Raw genomic sequence first — 19,553 nt, forward strand, 5'->3', positions numbered from 1 at the left:
TTACTCCAAGGTGTAAAAAATCCACTTTACTCCAGGTTTTCACACACAAGCTACTCCAAAATGTAAAACCTCCACTTTACTTTGGCTTTACACACAGGTTACTCCAAGATATAAAAACTCTACTTCAGATTTACCCCCAGGTGTAAAAAACTTTGCTTTACTCCAAGTTTACTCCCAGGTGTAAAACTCCACTCAAAGTTTTCTTCCAGGTGTAACAGCTCCGATTAACTCCCGGTTTACACCCAGGACACTCCCAGGTGTAAAATCTCCAAATTACTCCGGGTGTACTCCAGGTTTACACCCAGCCGAGGGGGCGGGGCCAGCGCAGCGTCCATCAGGGGTCAGAGGTCACGGGGGGCTCCTGCAGCCCCTGCAGCTCCCGCAGGCCCTGGGGGAGGGGCAAAGCAATGTGGGCGTGGCCAGCAGGTGCAGGGGCGTGGCCAGCAGGTGAAGGGGCGTGGCCAGGGGAGGGGGCGGGGTTACCTCCAGCACCAGCCGGATGTGGGCGCGGATCTTGGCCCCGTCGCGAGTCAGGGAATCGCTGAGCCTGAAAGGGGCGGGGCTTGAGAGGGAGTGGCTTTGATGGGAAGGGTGGGGTCTACTGAGTGGGCGTGGCCTGATGATTGGCAAGATGAGGCCACACCTTATTTTATTATGATGAGAAGGAATGCACACTCCTTTTATGGTGTGGGCGTGGCTTTGGTAGTGTGGGCGTGGTCTAATGAATGGCACTCCTTTTTTGGTCATGCCATGAACATGGGATGTGATCTCCTGTTATGGAATGGGGGTGTGGCCAAAGGGGGCGTGGCTTGCCCATCTGGAGCTGCCTGTGGCCCTAGGTGAGCGCAAAGGGGTGTGGCTTAAGTGGGTGTGGTCCAAAGGGGCGTGGCCACCTCCTCCCACCCAAAATGCAGCAGAAATGTGGGTGTGGCTCTGCAAAGGGGCGTGACATACATGGGTGCGGTCCCAAAGGGGCGTGGTCACCTCCTCCCACCCAAATACAGTGACGATAGGGCTTTGCATGGTGGGCGTGGCTTCCCCGGAGGGCGTGGCCTAAATGTGTGTGGTCTCAACAAAAGGGCGTGGCCCGTGCTCGTGTGGGCGTGACCAAGGCAGAATGACCAAGGGTCAGTACCCAGCACTATGGGACGTGTCTGGGGGCTGTGGGCGTGTCCACGGGATGTGGGCGTGACCGGGGGAGCGTGTCAAGGCGATGTGGGCGTGGCCAGTGGGCGTGGCCAGGCTGCCTCACCTCTGCAGGAGGGAACTGCGGCGCTCCAGGTGCCGAAGGGCCTCGGGCAGCGTCAGCTCCGCGAAGAACCCGAACCCCAGAGCCACGAACACGCGCCGGGGGTCCGGGCTGGGGGCGCAGGGACAGCAAAAACAGGGTCAGGGAGGATCCCGAGGGGGTTCTGAGCAGGTTTAGGGGTGTCTGAGGATGTTTTTGGGGTCCCATCTCCACTCACACTTCGGCGCTGACGAAGAAATTGCAGCCGAGATCCACCTGGGTGCGCAGGGGGGCGGCGGCATCCTGGGGACCCCAAAATCCCCCGGGGTCAATCTGAGACCCCAAACAGCCCCAGGGACGCCAAATCTCGACCCCAAACAACCCCAGGGATCCCCCAAACAGCCCAGGGACCCCAAATCTCGACCCCCCAAATCTCCCCAATGCCCCCAAATCTCCCTTAACCCCCCCTCAAGATCCCCCAATTACCCACATACACAGCAAAACACCCCCAAATCCCCCCATGAGGCACCCAAACATCCCCCCCAAACCCTCCTAAATCCTCCCAACTCCCCCCCAGGAGACCCCCAAATCCCACCTAATTCCCTATGAGACCCTCAAATCCTCGGAATCACCCCCAAACCCCTCAATGAGAACCCCCAACCCCCCACAAACACATCCAAATCCCCCCCAAACCCTCCAAGAAGCCTCCCAAATCCCACTTAACCCCTCATGAGACCCCCCAAATGCCCCCCAGGAGACCCCCAAATCCCCCCAAACCACCCCAAAAACACCCCCAAATCCCACTTTACTCCCTAGGAGTCCCCCAAATTCCCCTAATTGCTCCCAAATCTTCCCACGAGACCCCCAAACCCCCCTAAACACTTTCCAATCCCCCCAAAATCCCTCCAAACACCCTCATCAATACCCCCCCAAACCCCCGTCCAGGCCCCCCAAATCCCCTCCAGATCCTGCCCCGCCCCCTCCCCAGCCCTGACCACGCCCCCCGTTAAGCCCCGCCCCCTCGTTAAGCCCCGCCCACCCCCCCCCGCGCACCTGCAGGCGGCTGAGGGCGGAGCGGAGCTGCAGCACCTGCGCCTGCTGCTCGAAGACGGCGTCGCGCTGCTCCTGCACCCGCCTGCAGGGGGCGCTGTCAGGGGCGGGGCCTCACGGGGGCGGGGCCTCGCAGGGAATGGGCGTGGCCATGACACGGTGTGCGGTGGAGGGGGCGTGGCCAAGAAATGGGCGTAATCTCAGGGTGGATGGTGCGGGTACAACGGTTGCTACACAGAGGGGCGTGGCGTAGAAACGGGCGTGGCCTCACGGTGGGTGGGAGTGGTCACAGGGTGTGGTTTATATAAAAGGGGATGTTGAGAAGGGGGCGTGGCCACAAAATGGGCGTGGACTCAGGGTGGAAGGGGTTGGTGCAACAAGGTTGCTATGAAGAGGGGGTGTGGTCTGGAAAGGGGTGTGCCCTCCGGGAGGATGGGCGTGGCCACAACACACCGTTATTATGCAGAGACATTAATGAGGGGGCATGGCCATGAAGTAGGCATGACTGTATAATGAATGGGCGTGGCCATATCATGCAGATGTTGAGGGGGCGTGGCCACCACATGAAAAGCATGGCCACACTATACTGTTAGTATGTGGAGGCGGATGTTAAGTGGAGGGGGTGCGGTCTGGAAATGGGCGTGGTCTCGAGGTGGATGGGCGTGGCCACAATATGCACTTATTATTCATTGGGTGGTTGATGAGGGGGCGTGACCGTGAAATGGGCGTGGTTTTACGTTAGGCAGAGGTTAAGGGGCGTGGCATCCCCGTGAAAGGGCGTGGCCACAACACGTTGTTATTTCATGGCGGACTTAAAGTGGAGGGGCGTGTTCGTGAAATGGGCAGGGTCTTATGATTAATGGGTGGGGTTGAGTCGGGGGCGTGGCCTCACTACGAATGGGCGTGGCCATCCCACGCAGTTATTGTGCATTCTAAGGCAGATGAGGGGGCGTGGCCAAGAAACAGGCGTGGTCTCAACCTCAGTGGGCGTGGCCACCACAATCCGTTACGGATGTTGCAGAGAGGGGGCGTGGCCATAGCGCTGAGGGGAGGGCCGGGCTGTCGCGTGGGCGGGGTTTCTGTCGCGATATGATGTCGCCTACCTCAGGTCTCGCTGCAGGACGTCGCTGACGAACGCCTCGTAGCGCTGCGCCTTCTCCGCCGCCGCCATGCTGCCTCTGACGTCATCGCCGGAACTGCGTCATCACCGCGCTGCCGCCTGTAGGGCGCCCCCTGGCGGGCGGGAGGTCCGAGCTCCGTCCATCCCTTCCCCCCCCGCCTCTATCGCGGTCGCATGTCGCGACATGCCCGCGCTCTATCGGCGATCAAACCTTCCCGCGCGCAGAGTGCGGCCGGATCAACGCGGCCTGAGCCCCCCCCCCAGCCCGTACCTGGCCCAGGTGAGCCCCAGGTGTGTCCTGGATGTCCCCAGGTGTGCCCAGGGGTCCTCAGATGAGCCCCAGGTGTGTTCCAGGTGTGCCCAGGTGTCTCCCCAAGTGTGTCCCAGCTGTCCCCAAGTGTCCCAGGTGTCCCCAGGAGAGTCCCAGGTGCGTCCCAGCTGTCCCCAGCTGTGCCCAGGTGTCTTGCAGGTGTCCCCAGCTGTCCCCAAGTCCCTCCCAGGTGTCCCCCAACTGCCCCCAGGTGTCCCCAATGTGCTCCAGGTGTCCCCCAGGTCTCTCCCAGGTGTGCCCAGGCTACCCCCAGGTGCCCCAGCTGTCTCCAGGTGCCCCCAGCTGTCCCCCAGGTCCCTCCAAGGTGTGCCCAGGTGTCCCCAAGTGTGGCCCAGATGTCCCCAGGTGTGCCCAGGTGTCCCCCAGGTGTGCTCCAGTTGTCCCCAGGTCCCTCCCACGTGTCCCCAGGTGTGCCCTCGGTGTGTCCCCACCCCCCAGTTGTCTCCAGGTCTCCCCAGGTTTGTCTCAAGTGTCCCCCAGGTCCATCCCAGGTGTCCCCAGGTGTCCCCAGGTGCCTCCCCCCAATTTTGGGAGGGGTCCCACCCCCCCATCAGCAGCACCCAGCGCCAGCAGCTCAGGGATTTATTGACCCCGCCCACCTGGGCGAAGGGGGCGGGGCTAAGCAGGGTGTGTCCGAGAAGGGGGCGTGGCCAAGCGGGGGGCGGGGCTTACACACTCACGAGCGCACACTGAGAGCACAGAGCAGTGGGGGGAGGGGAGCGCCGGGGGGATTTGGGGCGTCCCGAACACCCGGGACCCCACCCAGGGTGGATTTGGGGGGTCCCGGGTGGATTTTGGGGGGTCTTGAACTCCAGGGACCCCACCCAGGGCAGATTTGGGGGGTCCCGGGTGGATTTTGGGGGGTCTTGAACTCCAGGGACCCCTCCCCAGGGCGGATTTGGGGGGTCCCGGGTGGATTTTGGGGGGTCTTGAACTCCAGGGACCCCACCCAGGGCAGATTTGGGGGGTCCCGGGTGGATTTTGGGGGGTCTTGAACTCCAGGGACCCCACCCAGGGCAGATTTGGGGGGTCCCGGGTGGATTTTGGGGGGTCTTGAACTCCAGGGACCCCACCCAGGGCAGATTTGGGGGGTCCCGGGTGGATTTTGGGGGGTCTTGAACTCCAGGGACCCCACCCAGGGCAGATTTGGGGGGTCCCGGGTGGATTTTGGGGGGTCTTGAACTCCAGGGACCCCACCCAGGGCGGATTTGGGGGGTCCCGGGTGGATTTTGGGGGGTCTTGAACTCCAGGGACCCCTCCCCAAGGTGGATTTGGGGGGTCCCGGGTGGATTTTGGGGCACCCTAGGCGGTTTTGGGGTGCATTCTCAGGGGTCCCGGGCACCCAAACCCCCCCATCTGTGGGGCGGCAAAGCAGGGATGGATTTGGGGGTGTCCCCAGGGGGGATCCTGGGGTGACCCCAGGGGTCATTTTGGCGGACTCTGGGGGGATTTGGGGGCACCCCTTGGGAAGTTTTGGGGTCTCCCGAGGGGGATTTTGGGGTGACCCTGGGGGGCTTTTGGGGGCGTCCCCACGGCAGTGTTGAGGGGGTTTTGGGATGTGCCCGGGGGATTTTTGGGGTGTCCACAGGGAGATATGGGGGGCCCCGGAGGGGATTTTTAGGATGTCTCCAAGGATTTTTGGGGTACCCCCCGTGGGATTTTTAAGTGCCCCCGGGTGTGTTTTTGGGGTGTCCCCGTCGGTATTTTGGGGCTCCCCCAGTAGGATTTTTGGGGTGTCCCCAGGGAGGTTTTTGGGGCTCCCCCTGTAGGATTTTTGGGGTGTCCCCAGGAGGTTTTTGGGGTGCTCCATTGGTATTTTGGAGTGTCCCCTGGCAGGTTTTTGGTGGGATTTCGGGGGGATTTTTGGGCTGCCCCGTTGATATTTTGGGGCTCCCCAGGTGTGTTTTTGGGGTGTCCCCATAAGGGTTTTTGGGGTACCCCCAGGGGCATTTTTGAGGTGTCCCGGGAGGGGTTTTGGGACGCCCCCATTGGTATTTTGGGGTGCCCGTGGGGGAATTTTTGGGCTCCACATTGGTAATTTGGGGTACCCTCGTTGCAATTTTGGGGCATCCCCAGGGGGTTTATGGGGGTGCCCCGTTGGTATTTTGGGGCTCTCCAGGAGGTTTTTGGGGCGCCCTGGGTGTATTTTTGAGGTACGTCCCAGGTCTGTTTCGGGGTACCCTCCGTGGGATTTTCGGGGCGCCCCGTTGGTATTTTGGGGTGCCCCGTTGGTATTTTGGGGCTCCCCGATGTTTTTGGGGCTCAGTCGGAGAAGAGGCTGGCGAAGCTCTGCCGCAGCGCCCGCAGGCTCTCGGGGGGGCCCTGCTCGGGGGCGGGGCTGCGGAATTTGGGGGTTCAGGGGGGGCCCAGGGGGCGGAGCCTCACCCCTCCCCCGCAGGGGGCGGGGCTTAGCCCCCTACCCCCCCAGAGCCCCCCCGACTTACCTGGGGGGAGGGGCGGAGCCGGGTTTGGGGGCCAGGACGGGTTTGGGGGCAATGGGCGGGGCCTGGGGGCGGGGCTGGCGCGTGGTGGGTGGGGCCTGCGGTCCGGGGGGGCGGGGCGTGGCGGAGGAGGGCGGGGCTTGGGGGCGGGGCTGGGGAACGGAGGGGGAGCGCTGGAGGCGGGGCTGGGGGGAGGTGGGTGGGGCTTGGGGGCGGGGCTGGGGTGAGGTAGCTGGACCTTGGGGGCGGGGCTGAGGGGCTGAGGTGGGCGGGGCTTGGGGGCGGGGTTGTGAAGTGGGTGGGGCTTGTGGCCTTGGCTGGGGGGACACAGCCGGGCCGGGTGGGCGGGGCTGAGGAGCTGAGGTGGGCGGGGCTTGAGGGCGGGGTTGGGATATGGGAGAGATTTGTGGGCGTGGCTGCGGGGATGTGGGCGGGGCTTGTGGGCGGGGCTGTGGGCTGGGTGGGCGAGGCTGAGGCGCCGAAGCAGCCAGAGGTGGGCGGGGCTGCGAAGTGGGCGGGGCTTGTGGGTGTGGCTGTGGAGAGCTGGGCGGGGTTTGTGGGCGTGGCTGAGCCGGGCTGGGCGGGGTTTGTGGGCGTGGCTGCGGGGAGGTTGGGCGGGGCTGGGGCGTGGCCGTTGGGGTTTGGGGGCGGGGCTGTGCAGCGAGTGGGCGGGGCTGGGCGGGACCTCGTGGCTGAGCGGGGCCTGGCTGGGCGGGGCGTGGTGAAGCTCCGCCCATTTGTGGGCGTGGCTGCCCCTGCGGCTGTGGGCGTGGCTGGGCGGGGCCAGATGGAGGCGGAGCACCTGGAGGGAAGAGAAACAGCTGAGGGGGCGGGGCTTGAGGAAGGTAAAGTCCCAATTTGGGGCAAAATCCCCCAATTTTGGGGGCGCAGGAGCAGATTTGGGGTGTCCCAGGGGAGGGAGGGGCTCCCAAAATTTGGGTGTCTGGAGCAATTTTTAGGAATTAATTTAAACTTAGCAAATTTTAGGATTTGGGTCAAATTTAAGGAGGATTTCTGGGAAACCCCAAATTTTTCTGAGTCTCATTTTGGGGAAAATTTTCCCTTTCTGAGCAAAAGCAGATCCCTCAAATTTCAGGATGTAAATCCCAAAATTTCGGATTTTTGGAGGCTCCCAAAATTTTTTGGGGTCACTCACCCTGGGGCTGGGGTCTCTGCTGGGGGGGGGTCCCCGGCCGGGGGGTCCCCGATGTCACCGACACCTGCGCAAAAGGAGGGGGGGGGCGGGGTTTCAATTCTGGGGGTTTCGGGAAGCACCTGGAGGATGGGGCGGGGGGAGGGGCGGTTACCTGTGGGCGTGGCCGGGCGGGGGAGGGGCTGCGGGGGCGGGGCAGCTCCTCCCTCATCCGCTCCAGCACCAACTCCACAATCTGGGCCTGGTCCTCGGCCGCGCCCGGGCCCAGCAGGGGCAGCCACGAGCCCAGAACCTGCAGGTGGGCACAGGTGGGCACAGGTGGGCACAGGTGGGCGGGGCTCAGGTGTGGGCGGGGCTCAGGTGTGGGGGGAAGGTGAGGGAGGGGGACAGGTGAGCAATGGAGCCCTCAGAGGGAGGTGCAAGGGTGGGGGGAACCAGGGGTTAAGGGGGAATAGGTGGCTCAGGTGTGCCCCAGGTGTGCTCCAGTTGTGCCCACCTGTGCCCAGCTGTGCTCACGTATGCCCCAGGTGTCTCACGTATGTCCCAGGAGTTACCCAGGTGTGCCCCAGTGTGTCCAGGTGTGCCTCAGGTGCCCTAGGTATGCCCAGGTGTCCTCCAGGTACGTCCCAGCTGTGCCCAGGTGTTCTCCAGGTGTGTCTCATGTGTCTCAGGTGTCCACCAGGTGTGCCCTGCATGTCTCAGGTGTGCCCCAAATGTGCCCAGGTGTCCCCAGTGTGCCCCAGGTGTGCCAAGCTGTCCCCCAGGTGTGCCCAGGTGTGCCGAGGTATGCCCCATGTGTCTCAGGTGTCCGCCAGGTGTGTCCCAGGTGCCCTATGTGTGCCCAGCTGTGACCCAGCTGTGGCCCAGGTGTGTCCAGGTATGCCCCGGGTGTCCCAGGTGTCCCCTAGGTGCCTTAGGTATCCCCAGGTGTCTCCCAGGTATGTCCCAACTGTGCCCAGGTGTTCCCCAGGTGTGCCCAGGTGCTCCCCAGGTGTTCCCCAGGTGTGCCCAGGTGTGCCCAGGTGTCTCTCAGGTGTTCCCCAGGTGTGCCCAGGTGTGCCCAGGTGTGCCCAGGTGTTCCCCAGGTGTTCCCCAGGTGTGCCCAGGTGTTCCGGGTACCTGCACGATCTGTTCCTGCCCGTCGGGGCCCCTCAGCGCCTCCACCCCGCAGATGTCGACGCCCCCGAAGAGGCCGGCGCAGGCGTCGACCCACGCCCGGTGCCTGCCGAGGGGCGGGGCTCAGCGGCCACGCCCACCGCCGCGGCCACACCCCTTCACATTGCCCACACCCCCTCGGGCTGGACAGAGCGCCACCCAAAGCCCCGCCCCTTTCTGAATGGCCACGCCCACAAAAAAAGCCCACTGGTCACACCCCTTTTGATGGCCACACCCATCGAAGCCACGCCCCTGCCCCTCCCTGCATAGCCCCGCCCCTTCTCTCCTAGCCACACCCCCTTCATGCTAGCTCCACCCCTTCCTGCATAGCCACACCTTTTTTCTCATAGCCCCGCCCCTTCTCTCCTAGCCACACCCTCTTCATGCCAGCCCCACCCCCTTCCTGCATAGCCACGCCCCTTTTCTCATAGCCACACCCCTCCATGAATAGCCACATCCCTTTCTTTAAAGCCCCACCCCTGCCGCATAACCACGCCCCTTCTCTCCTAGCCCTGCCTCAATGCTGCCCCACCCCCACCTCAGCCACGCCCCCAAATCCACGCCCCTCTTAGCCCCGCCCCCTCGCACTCACCTGGGGCTGAGCGCGACCGGCTCCACCTGCGGCCCCTCCCCCGCCGTGTCCCCGCCCCCCAGGGACCACCTGGGGAGACACCGGGATCAGCGAGGCCCCGCCCCCACTCCACAGGCCCCGCCCATTCACAGACCACGCCCCCCAGCTGAGGCCCCGCCCATTCCCGCAGACCCCACCCCAGAGCACATCAGGCCCCGCCCCCAAACCCTGAGCCACGCCCAGGCCCCGCCCTCAGAACAAAGCCACGCCTCCCGTGGTAGCCACGCCCCCCCAGGTTGAACCCTCCCAGTTCCTCCCATTTCGTCCCAGTCGGTCCCAGTCGGTCCCAGTTCCCTCCCAGCCCCCCCCAGCACCTCCCAGTGCTCCCAATTTCCCCCAGTGCTCCCCAGTCCATCCCAGTCCATCCCAGTCCCATTCCCAGTGTTCCCAGTCCATCCCAGTGCTCCCAGTGTTCCCAGTTCCCCCAGTCCCATTCCCAGTCCCATTCCCAGTCCCTCCCAGTCCTCCCAGTCTCTCCCAGTTTCCCCAGTCTCACCGCAGGGCTCTGTACTGGTCCCCCCCGTCCCTCCCAGTCCCTCCCAGTGCTCCCAGTCCCTCCCAGTGTTCCCAGTTCCCCCAGTCCCATTCCCAGTCCCATTCCCAGTGCTCCCAGTCCCTCCCAGTCTCTTCCAGTGTTCCCAGTCCCTCCCAGTCCCATTCCCAGTGCTCCCAGTCCCATTCCCAGTCCATCCCAGTCCCTCCCAGTCCCATTCCCAGTCCCATTCCCAGTCCCATTCCCAGTCCCTCCCAGTCCCTCCCAGTCCCTCCCAGTCCCCCCAGTCTCACCGCAGGGCCCTGTACTGGTCCCCCCCAGTCCCATTCCCAGTGCTCCCAGTCCCTCCCAGTGTTCCCAGTTCCCCCAGTCCCATTCCCAGTGCTCCCAGTCCCATTCCCAGTCCCTCCCAGTCCCTCCCAGTGCTCCCAGTCCCTCCCAGTCCCCCCAGTCTCACCGCAGGGCCCTGTACTGGTCCCCGATCCTCTGCACCCGCAGTTTCTCGGTTCCCACGGGGCCCCCCCGCAGCAGCGCCCCCGCCCGGGCCCCGCCCATGGCAGCGGCCACCGCGCCCAGCACCTGCGGGGAGCCCACGCGCACCTGGACAGGTGAGGGACAGAGGGGACAGGTGAGGGACAGGTGAGACAGGGACACATCCCCAGCACCTGCGGGGAGCCCACGCGCACCTGGACAGAGGGGACAGGTGAGGGACAGGTGAGATGGGGACAGGTGAGGGACAGGGGACAGCACCTGCGGGGAGCCCACGCACACCTGGGACAGGTGAGGGACAGGTGAGGGACAGGTGAGACGGGGACAGGTGAGACAGGGACAGGTGAGACAGGGACAGGTGAGATGGGGACAGCACCTGCGGGGAGCCCACGCGCACCTGGACAGGTGAAGGACAGAGGGGACAGTGAGACAGAGGGGACAGGTGAGGGACAGGTGAGATGGGGACAGGTGAGGGACAGAGGACAGCACCTGCGGGCACCCCACGCACACCTGGGCAGAGGGGACAGGTGAGGGACAGGTGAGACAGGGACAGGTGAGATGGGGACAGCACCTGCGGGGAGCCCACGCGCACCTGGGCAGAGGGGACAGGTGAGATTGGTGGGACAGCTGGGATTGATGAGACCATGGAGGGACAGCTGAGACAGGTGGGACACATGGGAAGGGTGAGGGGACAGCTGGGGACAGGTGAGATTGGTGGGACAGGTGAGGGATGGCTGAGGAGGGACACATTGAACCACACCCACAGAGATCCACGCCCATCTCAGGCCACACCCACCTCAGACCACGCCCACCCCAGGCCCCGCCCCACTCACCTGTCCCACCCCGGCGGGGGCGGGGCTGAGCGTCACCGTCATGGGGAAGGTGGGGGTGGTGAGCTGGGGACACCAGTGACACCAGTTAGAGACCAGTGACACCAGTTAGAGACCAGTGACACCAGTGACACCAGTGACACCAGTGACACCAGTGACACCAGTGACACCAGTTAAGAGAGCAGTGACACCAGTTAGAGACCAGTTAGAGACCAGTGACACCAGTCAGAAACCAGTAACTCCAGTTACCGACCAGTGACACCAGTTACAGACCAGTTAAGAGTCACCAGTAACACCAGTGACACCAGTTAGAGACCAGTTAGAGACCAGTGACACCAGTGACACCAATGACACCAGTTAGAGACCAGTGACACCAGTGACATCAGTGACACCAGTTAGAGACCAGTGACACCAGTTAAGAGAGCAGTGACACCAGTGACACCAGTCAGAAACCAGTAACTCCAGTTACCGACCAGTGACACCAGTTACAGACCAGTTAGAGACACCAGTGACACCAGTGACACCAGTTAGAGACCAGTCAGAGACCAGTGACACCATTCCCAGTCCCTCCCAGTGCTCCCAGTGCTCACCAGTCCGCGGGGCCGGTTGCAGAAGCGCTGGGGCACCAGTGGAAAGGCCTCATGGCCCAGTTCCCGCTGCAGCCGAGCCAACTGGGCAAACTGGGAGCAACTGGGGCTGTCAGGGGCCGGCCGGGAGCCCTGCCCAGCGCTCCCAGTCTGACCCAGCACCGCTCCCAGTTCATTCTACGCCCTCCCAGTGTCTCCCAAATCCCCTCCCAGTGCTCCCAGTCTCTCCCAGTGCCCCTTAAATCCTCTCCCAATCCCCCCAGTCCATCCCAGTCCCTCCCAGTCTCCCCCATTCCCCCTCCCAGTGCCTCCCAGTGCCCCCCAAATCCCCTCCCAGTCCCCCCAGTTCCCATTCCCAGTGCTCCCAGTCCCTCCCAGTGTCCCTAAAATCCCCTCCCAGTCCCTCCCAGTCCCCCCCAAATCTCCTCCCAGTCCCCCCATTCCCTCTCCCAGTCCCTCCCAGTGTTCCCAGTCCCTCCCAGTCCCCCCCCAAATATTTTCCCAGTGCCCCCCAAATCCCCTCCCAGTCCCTCCCAGTGCCCCCAGTTCCCTCTCCCAGTCCCCCCGAAATGCCCTCCCAGTCCCTCACAGTCCCCCACAAATGCTCTCTCAGTCCCTCCCAGTGCTCCCAGTTCATCCCAGTTCCCTCCCACTCCCTCCAAATCCCTCCATTCCCTCTCCCAGTCCCTCCCAGTGGTCCCAGTCCCTCCAAGTGCCCCCCGAGTCCCCCCTGAATCCCCTTCCAGTCCATCCCAGTCCCCTCCCAGTCCCTTCCAATCCCCCCAGATCCTCTCCCAGTCCCCTCCCAGTCCATCCCAGTCCATCCCAGTCCTCTCCAATCCCCTCCCAGTCCATACCAGTGCTCCCAGTCCCCCTCCCAGTCCCCCCCAAAACCCTCCCAGTCCCTTCCAGTGCTCCCAGTGCCCCCAAATCCCCTCCCAGTCCCCCCCACCCAGTCCCTCCCAGCGCTCCCAGTTCCCCTCCCAGTCCCCCATTCCCCCTCCCAGTTCCTCCCAGCGCCCCTCCCAGCTGCCCCCAGTCCCTCCCAGTGCTCCCAATCCCCCCAAATCCCATCCCAGTGACCCCCATTCCCCCTCCCAGTGCCCTCCCAGTCGCTCCCAATCCATCCCAGTCCCTCCCAGTCCCCCCAAAACCCCTCCCAGTCCCCCCAAAACCCCTCCCAGTGCTCCCAGTTCCCCTCCCAGTCCCTCCCAGTTGCTCCCAGTTCCCCCTCAGTTCCCTCCCGGTCATTCCCAGTGCTCTCCAACCCCCTCCCAGTGGCTCCCAGTTCCCCTCCCATTCCCCCTCCCAGTGCCCTCCCAGTGCCCCTCCCAGCTACCCCCAGTCCCTCCCAGTTGCTCCCAGTCCATCCCAGTCCCTCCCAATCCCCTCCCAGTCCCCCCATTCCCCCTTTCCAGTCCCTCCCAGTTGCTCCCAGTTCCCCCTCAGTTCCCTCCCAGTCGTTCCCAGTCCTCTCCAATCCCCTCCCAGTCCCTCCCAGTGCTCCCAGTTCCCCTCCCAGTCGCTCCCAATCCATCCCAGTCCCTCCCAATCCCCTCCCAGTCATTCCCAGTCCCTCCCAGTCCCCCCAAAACCCCTCCCAGTCCCCCCATTCCCCCTCCCAGTCCCTCCCAGTTGCTCCCAGTTCCCCCTCAGTTCCCTCCCAGTCCATCCCAGTCCCTCCCAATCCCCTCCCAGTCATTCCCAGTCCCTCCCAGTCCCCCCATTCCCCCTCCCAGTGCTCACCAGGCAGGGCTGGTGGCTGAAGCCGTACAGGGCGGGGATGGGGTCGCTGCCCGGGACCCCCCCCAGGTGCAATCCCACCAGCAGCCGCCGGGGGGCGCCCCCCGCGCCGCCCTCGGGCTCCTCCCGCACCAGCACAAAATCGGGGCGCACCTTCCTGGGGGGGGATGGGGGGGACACACACAGAGGGGGTCAGGGGGTCCCCAAATCCCCCCAGAATCACCAACACCAAAAATGACAACAATTTTTAAAAATTGCAAAACAATTAGAGGTTTTTTCCCCGAAATTTTGGGGGTTTTACCCGAAATTTGAGGGGTGAAGTCCTCTCGCCGCACCCCAAAATTTGCAATTTGTGCCCCAAATCCCAAACCCTAAAATGCCCCCCCCCCCCAAAAAAAAAAACTTAGATTTTTTTCCAAAAAATGTTACCTAAATTTGAGGGTAAAAATCCAACCCTGCGCCCCAAAATTTGGAATTTGTGCCCCAAATCCCCTCCCGAATCCCAAACCCTAAAATTCCCCCCCCCGCCCTAAAAAAAAAACCTTAGATTTTTTTCCAAAAAATGTTGGGGTTTTACCCTAAATTTGAGGGTAAAAATCCAACCCCGCACCCCAAAATTTAGGATTTGTGCCCCAAAATTGACCCAACTCCCCCCCGAAATCCCGGCCCCTCCAGAACACCTCAAAACTGAGCCCCCATATCCAAAAAATGAGATTTTTTTTTTTTCCCTCAAATTTTAGTTTTTCATCCTAAATTTGGCGGTAAAAATCCTCCCCCTGCTCCCCAAAATTTGGGATTTGCGCCCCAAAATCCCCCAAATCCCCACCTCAAAATTCAAGCCAAAAAATCCTAAAAAATAATAATTAAAAAAAAATCCATGCAAAAAAATGAGGGTTTTTTTCCCGAAAATTTTTGGTTTTTCAGCCTAAATTTGAGGGGAAAATCCTCCCCCACCCTGCACCCCAAAATTCAGCCCCAAAAATGAGAGGAAAACCCCAAATTCAGCACTAAAAAGAGGGGGGAACTCCAAATTCAGCCCCAAAATAAAGAGGGGACCCCCAAATTCAACCCAAAATTAAGGAAGAACCCCCAAATTTCAGCCCCAGAAAGGAGAAGGGAACCCCAATTAGAGCTCAAAATTAAGGAGTGGGCTGAAAATCCACCCCAAAATAAGGTAGAGGACCCCAAATTGGAGAAGTGACCCCAAATTCATCCCCCAAAAAAGAGGAGTGACCCCAAAATTCAGCCCCAAAACTGAGGGGGGGGAAACCCAGCACCCCGAAATAAGGAGGGCACCCCAAATTCAGCCCCAAAATGAGAAGGGAACCCCAAATTCAGCCCCAAAATTGAGGGGGAAAGAGCCAGAACCTCAGGTTTTACCCCAAAATTGACGAGGGGACGCCAAAATGAGAAGGGAACCCCAAATTCCGCCCCAAATTCAGGAAGAACCCCCAAATTCAGCCCCGAAAATAAGGAAGGAACCCCAAAATTGAGGAGGGAACCCCAAATTTCAGCCCCAAAAAGGAAAAGGGGACCCCAAATTCCGCCCAAAATTAAGGAGGGGACCCAAACTCCGCCCCAAAAAGGAGGGGGACCCAAAATTCAGCCCCAAAATTGACGGGGGGACCCCAAATTCCACCCCGAAAGAAAGAGCGGACCCCAAATTCAGCCCCAAATTAAGAAAGGAACCCCCAAATTCATCCCCAAATTAAGGAAGGAACCCCCAAATTCAGCCCCAAATTAAGGAAGAACCCCCAAATTCAGCCCCAAATTAAGGAAGGAACCCCCAAATTCATCCCCAAAAATAAGGAAGAACCCCCAAATTCAGCCCCAAATTAAGGAAGGACTCCCAAATTCAGCCCCAAAAATAAGGAAGAACCCCCAAATTCAGCCCCGAATTAAGAAAGGAACCCCCAAATTCAGCCCCAAATTAAGGAAGGAACCCCCAAATTCAGCCCCAAATTAAGGAAGAACCCCCAAATTCAGCCCCAAAAATAAGGAAGGAACCCCCAAATTCATCCCCAAATTAAGGAAGAACCCCCAAATCCACCCCAAAATAAGGAAGAACCCCCAAATTCAGCCCCAAACAGGAGGTGAGAACCCACAAATTAAGGAGGGGGATCCCAAATCCACCCCAAAATAAGCAAAGGGACCCCAAATTGGAGAAGGGGACCCCAAATTCAGCCCCGAATTAAGGAAGAATCACCAAATTCAGCCCCGAAAATGAGGAAGGAACCCCAAAATTAAGGAGGGGGGACCCCAAATTTCCGCCCCAAATTTTGGGGGGTCCCCATTCGGTACCTGGAGCCGCCCCGGGCGGGGTCGATGCTGACGCTGAGGGCGCCGTGGGTGGAGGCGGCCAAGGAGAGCTCCGAGAACTGGGCCTGGGGGACCCCAAAATCCAGGGGGGGACACCCCAAAAACCGCCGGGGGCCCCCCTAAACCTCCCTGGGACCCCTCAGTCCCGCCCCAAACCTGGCCAGGGCCCCAGATCGGGTTAAGAAAAGAGATTTTTTAGGAAAAATTCACAAAGAGGGGGTTAAGATTCACCGAAATTCAGGAGGTCCCCGCCACCCCCAAAATTTTGGGTTGTTCTCCCCCAGAATTTGTCCAAAACCCCCAAATTTTATGGAGGAATTGGGGGGTTTAGGAACCCAGACCCCAAAATCTCCAGAGAACCCCAAAAATCTTTGAATTGAGTGAAAGAAGAAAAGATTTTGGGGCACACCAGAATTTCCTTTAAGGGAGCCCAAAAATCTTGGAATTAAGATTTTGGGGCACCCCAAAGTTTCCCCTAAAGGACCCTAAAATTTCTCTTGGGGACCCCAAAAATCTTTGAATTGAGACAAGATTTTGGGGAACCCCAAAGTTTCCCTTAAGGGGGTCCCAAAATTTCCCTCAGAGGACCCCAAAATTTCTCTCGGGGACCCCCCCAAATCCTCCCCAAACCTGAACCCCAAATCTGGGGAGGGATGGGAGCTTCAGAGCACCCCAAAATTTGGGCCAGGCCCCCAAATCCAGGGAAATCCCAAATGCAGAACCCCAAAATCTCCCAGGACCTCCCCCCCAAAACCAACCCGGACCCCCAAATCGGGACCCCAAAATTTGGGGACCTCAAAGCATCGAAAGACCCCAAATTTTAGGGGTGACCCCAAATTTGGTGCATTAAAACCTCTGGGGGGGGACCCCAAATTTTTTTGAGAGACCCCAAATTTTTTTTAGGGGGTCCCAAAATCGGAGAGGGGAGGTCCCGAATTTTTAGGGGGGACCCCAAAATTTAAATGGGGGAGGGGGGGGGTCCCCAAAACTCACCTGCTCCACCCTGAGCTCCACGTCCCCGTGCACGGATTTGCCCTTGAAGGGTTTCACCCTGAGGGGGGGGACCCCAAAATTGGAGAGACCCCCCCCCAAAATTCCCAAAATTCCCAAAATCCCCACCCCCAAATTAATCCCAATCCCCCCCCACCACCCAAATTAAAACTCCACAGGTGGCCCCAAAAATTTGAGATCCCCCCCCCCAAAAACTGAAACCCCCCCAAAAAAATCTGAGACCCCCCCCAAAAATCTGAGACCCCCCTCCCTAAAATTTAAATCCCCCCAATCTGAGACCCCTCCCCAAATTCCCTCCCCCCTCCCCAAAAAAAAAAAAACTGGAACTGGGGGGTCCCAAAGGAGATTTGGGGGTGCCAGGGTGGGGGGGGGGCATTGGGGAGGGGTCTCAGGAGGGGAATTTGGGGGGGGGGGGAATTTGGGGGGGGGGGAATTTAGGGGGTCCTCATCAGGGGAAATTGGGGGGGGGGTCCCATGTGGGGGATTTTAGGGGGGTCCCATCAGTGGAATTTAGGGGGGGGGTCCTATGACAGTATTTGGGGGGGGGGTCCCATTATTGGGAATTTGGGGGGGGGGGGTCCCATGAAGGGAGGGAGTTGAGGGGGTCCCCATGACTGTAATTTGGGGAGGGGTCCCATTATTGTAATTTTGGGGGGGGTCCCATGACTGTAATTTGAGGGGGGGTCCCATGACTGTAATTTGAGGGGGGGTCCCATTATTGGGAATTTGGGGGGGGGTCCCATGAAGGGAGGGAGTTGAGGGGGTCCCATGACTGTAATTTGGGGAGGGGTCTCCATTATTGTAATTTGGGGGGGGGTCCCAGGAATGGGGTGTTGGGGGGGGGTCCCATGACTGGGGAGATTTTGGGGGGGTCCCATGACTGTAATTTGAGGGGGGGTCCCATTATTGTAATTTCGGGGGGGGTCCTATTACTGGAATTTGGGGGGGTCCAAGAAGGGGGATTTGGGGGGGGGGTCCCATGGCTGTAATTTGCAGGGGGTCCCAGGAATGGGGGATTTTGGGGGGGGTCTCGTGAGGGGGGATTTTGGGGGGGTCCCATCACTGGAATTTAGGGGGGGGGGAGTCCCATGATGGGAATTTGGGGGGGGTCCCATGAAGGGGGGATTTGAGGGGGGGTCCCATCACTGGAATTTGAGGGGGTTTCCCATGGCTGGGGGAATTTGAGGGGGGGTCCCATGGCTGTAATTTGGGGGGGGTCCCATCACTGGGGGAATTTACGGGGGGGTCCTAAGAAGGGTAATTTGGGGAGGGGGTCCAATCACCGGGAATTTGGGTGGGGGTTCCATGAGGGGGATTTTGGGGGCGTCCCCATCACTGAATTCTGGGGGGGGGGCTCCCATGACTGGGGGAAATTGGGGGGGGTCCCAGGGCTGTAATTTGAGGGGGGGTCCCATTATTGTAATTTGGGGGGGGTCCCATCACTGTAATTTTGGGGGGGTCCCATTATTGTAATTTGGGGGGGGTCCCAGGGCTGTAATTTGGGGGGGGGTCCCATGGCTGTAATTTGGGGGGGGTCCCATCACTGTAATTTGGGGGGGGGTCCCATTATTGTAATTTGGGGGTGGTCCCATGGCTGTAATTTGGGGGGGGGTCCCATGGCTGTAATTTGGGGGAGTCCCATGGCTGTAATTTGGGGCGGGGTCCCATTATTGTAATTTGGGGGGGGGTCCCACGGCTGTAATTTGGGGAGTCCCATGGCTGTAATTTGGGGCGGGGTCCCATTATTGTAATTTGGGGGGGGGGTCCCAGTGCTGTAATTTGAGGGGGGGTCCCATTACTGTAATTTTGGGGGGGTCCCATGGCTGTAATTTGGAGGGGGGGTCCCAGGGCTGTAATTTGGGGGGGGGGTCCCATGGCTGTAATTTGGGGAGTGGGGTCCCAGGGCTGTAATTTGGGGGGGGTCCCATTATTGTAATTTGGGGGGGGGGTCCCATGGCTGTAATTCGGGGGGGGGTCCCATGGCTGTAATTTGGGGGGGGGGTCCCATGGCTGTAATGTTGGGGGGGGGGTCCCATGGCTGTAATTTGGGGGGGGGTCTCTCCGTACGTACCAGTCCGTGCCGGGGGGGGGCGATCACGAGCAGCAGCGGCGCCGTGGGGGGAGGGGTCCGCGGGGGTCTCCCCGCCCCTCCCCCAGCTGGGGGGGGGGTCTCCGCCCATCCCCCCCCCCGCCAGGAAATTCCCGTCCGAGAGGCGGCGCCGCAGGAAATCCATCCTGGGGGGGTCCTGGGGGGTCCTGGGGGGCTTTGGGGGGTCCTGGGGGGGGTCCTGGGGGGGTTTGGGGGGTCCTGGGGGGGTTTGGGGGGCTTTGGGCGTCCTGGGGGGGGTCCTGGGGGGGGTTTTGGGGGGGCTTTGGGGGGTCCTGGGGGGGTCCTGGGGGGGCTTTTGGGGGGTCCTGGGGGGGTTTTGGGGGTTTTCTAGGGGGGGGTCACGCAGGACTCACCTGAGGGGGGGGGGTCACATAAGGGGTCACCTGAGGGGTCTTTGGGGGGGTCTTGGGGAGGTTTTGGGGTCACCTTGAGGGGTTTGAGGGTTCCTTGGGGGTCCTGGGCGGGTTTGGGGTCACCTGGGGGGGGTCTCACCTGTAGGATCACCTGGACTTACCTGGGGAGGGGTCCTGGGGGAATTTGGGGGGTCCCGAGGGGGGGGTTGGGGTGCTGGGGGGGGGCAGGGCAATAGGGGAGGGGGGTTTAAATAATGGGGAGGGGGGCAATAGGGGAGGGGTCTCGAAGGGATGGGAGGGGGCGGCGGGGCCGGAGCCGCTGCCGGGGGGTCCCGGGGGGGTCTCTGGGGTGGGGGGAAGGAAGGGCGGGGGGCTCTGGGGATGCGCCCCCCAAAAAATCCCCCCCCAAAAAAAATCCTCCCCTAGAGCTCATCCCCCCCAAAACCCACCCCAAAATCCGCCTCAAAATGGCCGCAAAATCCCCCCCCCAAATCCTCCTCTAGAGCTCC

General features: G+C 61.2%; 2 protein-coding genes across 3 annotated transcripts; both read right to left on the reverse strand.

Moving 5' to 3' along the window:
* Nucleotides 1–11: 11 nt before the first annotated feature.
* On the reverse strand, nt 12–3,464 carry UXT (ubiquitously expressed prefoldin like chaperone). Of its 2 annotated transcripts, none has more exons than XM_058822369.1 (6): nt 3,382–3,464; nt 2,282–2,363; nt 1,467–1,531; nt 1,253–1,360; nt 484–547; nt 12–388 (listed from the first exon to the last, which is right to left on the reverse strand). In XM_058822369.1, the coding sequence occupies exons 1-6, from the start codon at nt 3,447–3,449 to the stop codon at nt 335–337; spliced, it is 441 nt and encodes a 146-aa protein (XP_058678352.1). In that variant the 5' UTR covers nt 3,450–3,464; the 3' UTR covers nt 12–334. The 2 variants fall into 2 exon arrangements, with proteins under 2 accessions (XP_058678352.1, XP_058678351.1); XM_058822368.1 differs by having other exon boundaries at nt 484–562; nt 3,382–3,459.
* Nucleotides 3,465–4,366: 902 nt separating this feature from the next.
* On the reverse strand, nt 4,367–18,838 carry LOC131569994 (basic proline-rich protein-like). Its single transcript, XM_058822323.1, has 14 exons — nt 18,653–18,838; nt 16,564–16,621; nt 15,553–15,726; nt 13,255–13,408; nt 11,512–11,601; nt 10,925–10,987; nt 10,060–10,202; nt 9,071–9,139; nt 8,443–8,545; nt 7,478–7,615; nt 7,327–7,390; nt 6,409–6,972; nt 6,174–6,322; nt 4,367–6,067 (listed from the first exon to the last, which is right to left on the reverse strand). The coding sequence occupies exons 6-14, from the start codon at nt 10,964–10,966 to the stop codon at nt 4,406–4,408; spliced, it is 2,934 nt and encodes a 977-aa protein (XP_058678306.1). The 5' UTR covers nt 10,967–10,987; nt 11,512–11,601; nt 13,255–13,408; nt 15,553–15,726; nt 16,564–16,621; nt 18,653–18,838; the 3' UTR covers nt 4,367–4,405.
* Nucleotides 18,839–19,553: the final 715 nt, after the last annotated feature.

This window comes from Ammospiza caudacuta, chromosome 32, assembly GCF_027887145.1.
Source record: "Ammospiza caudacuta isolate bAmmCau1 chromosome 32, bAmmCau1.pri, whole genome shotgun sequence".
In the NCBI taxonomy this organism is placed as follows: Eukaryota; Metazoa; Chordata; class Aves; order Passeriformes; family Passerellidae; genus Ammospiza; species Ammospiza caudacuta.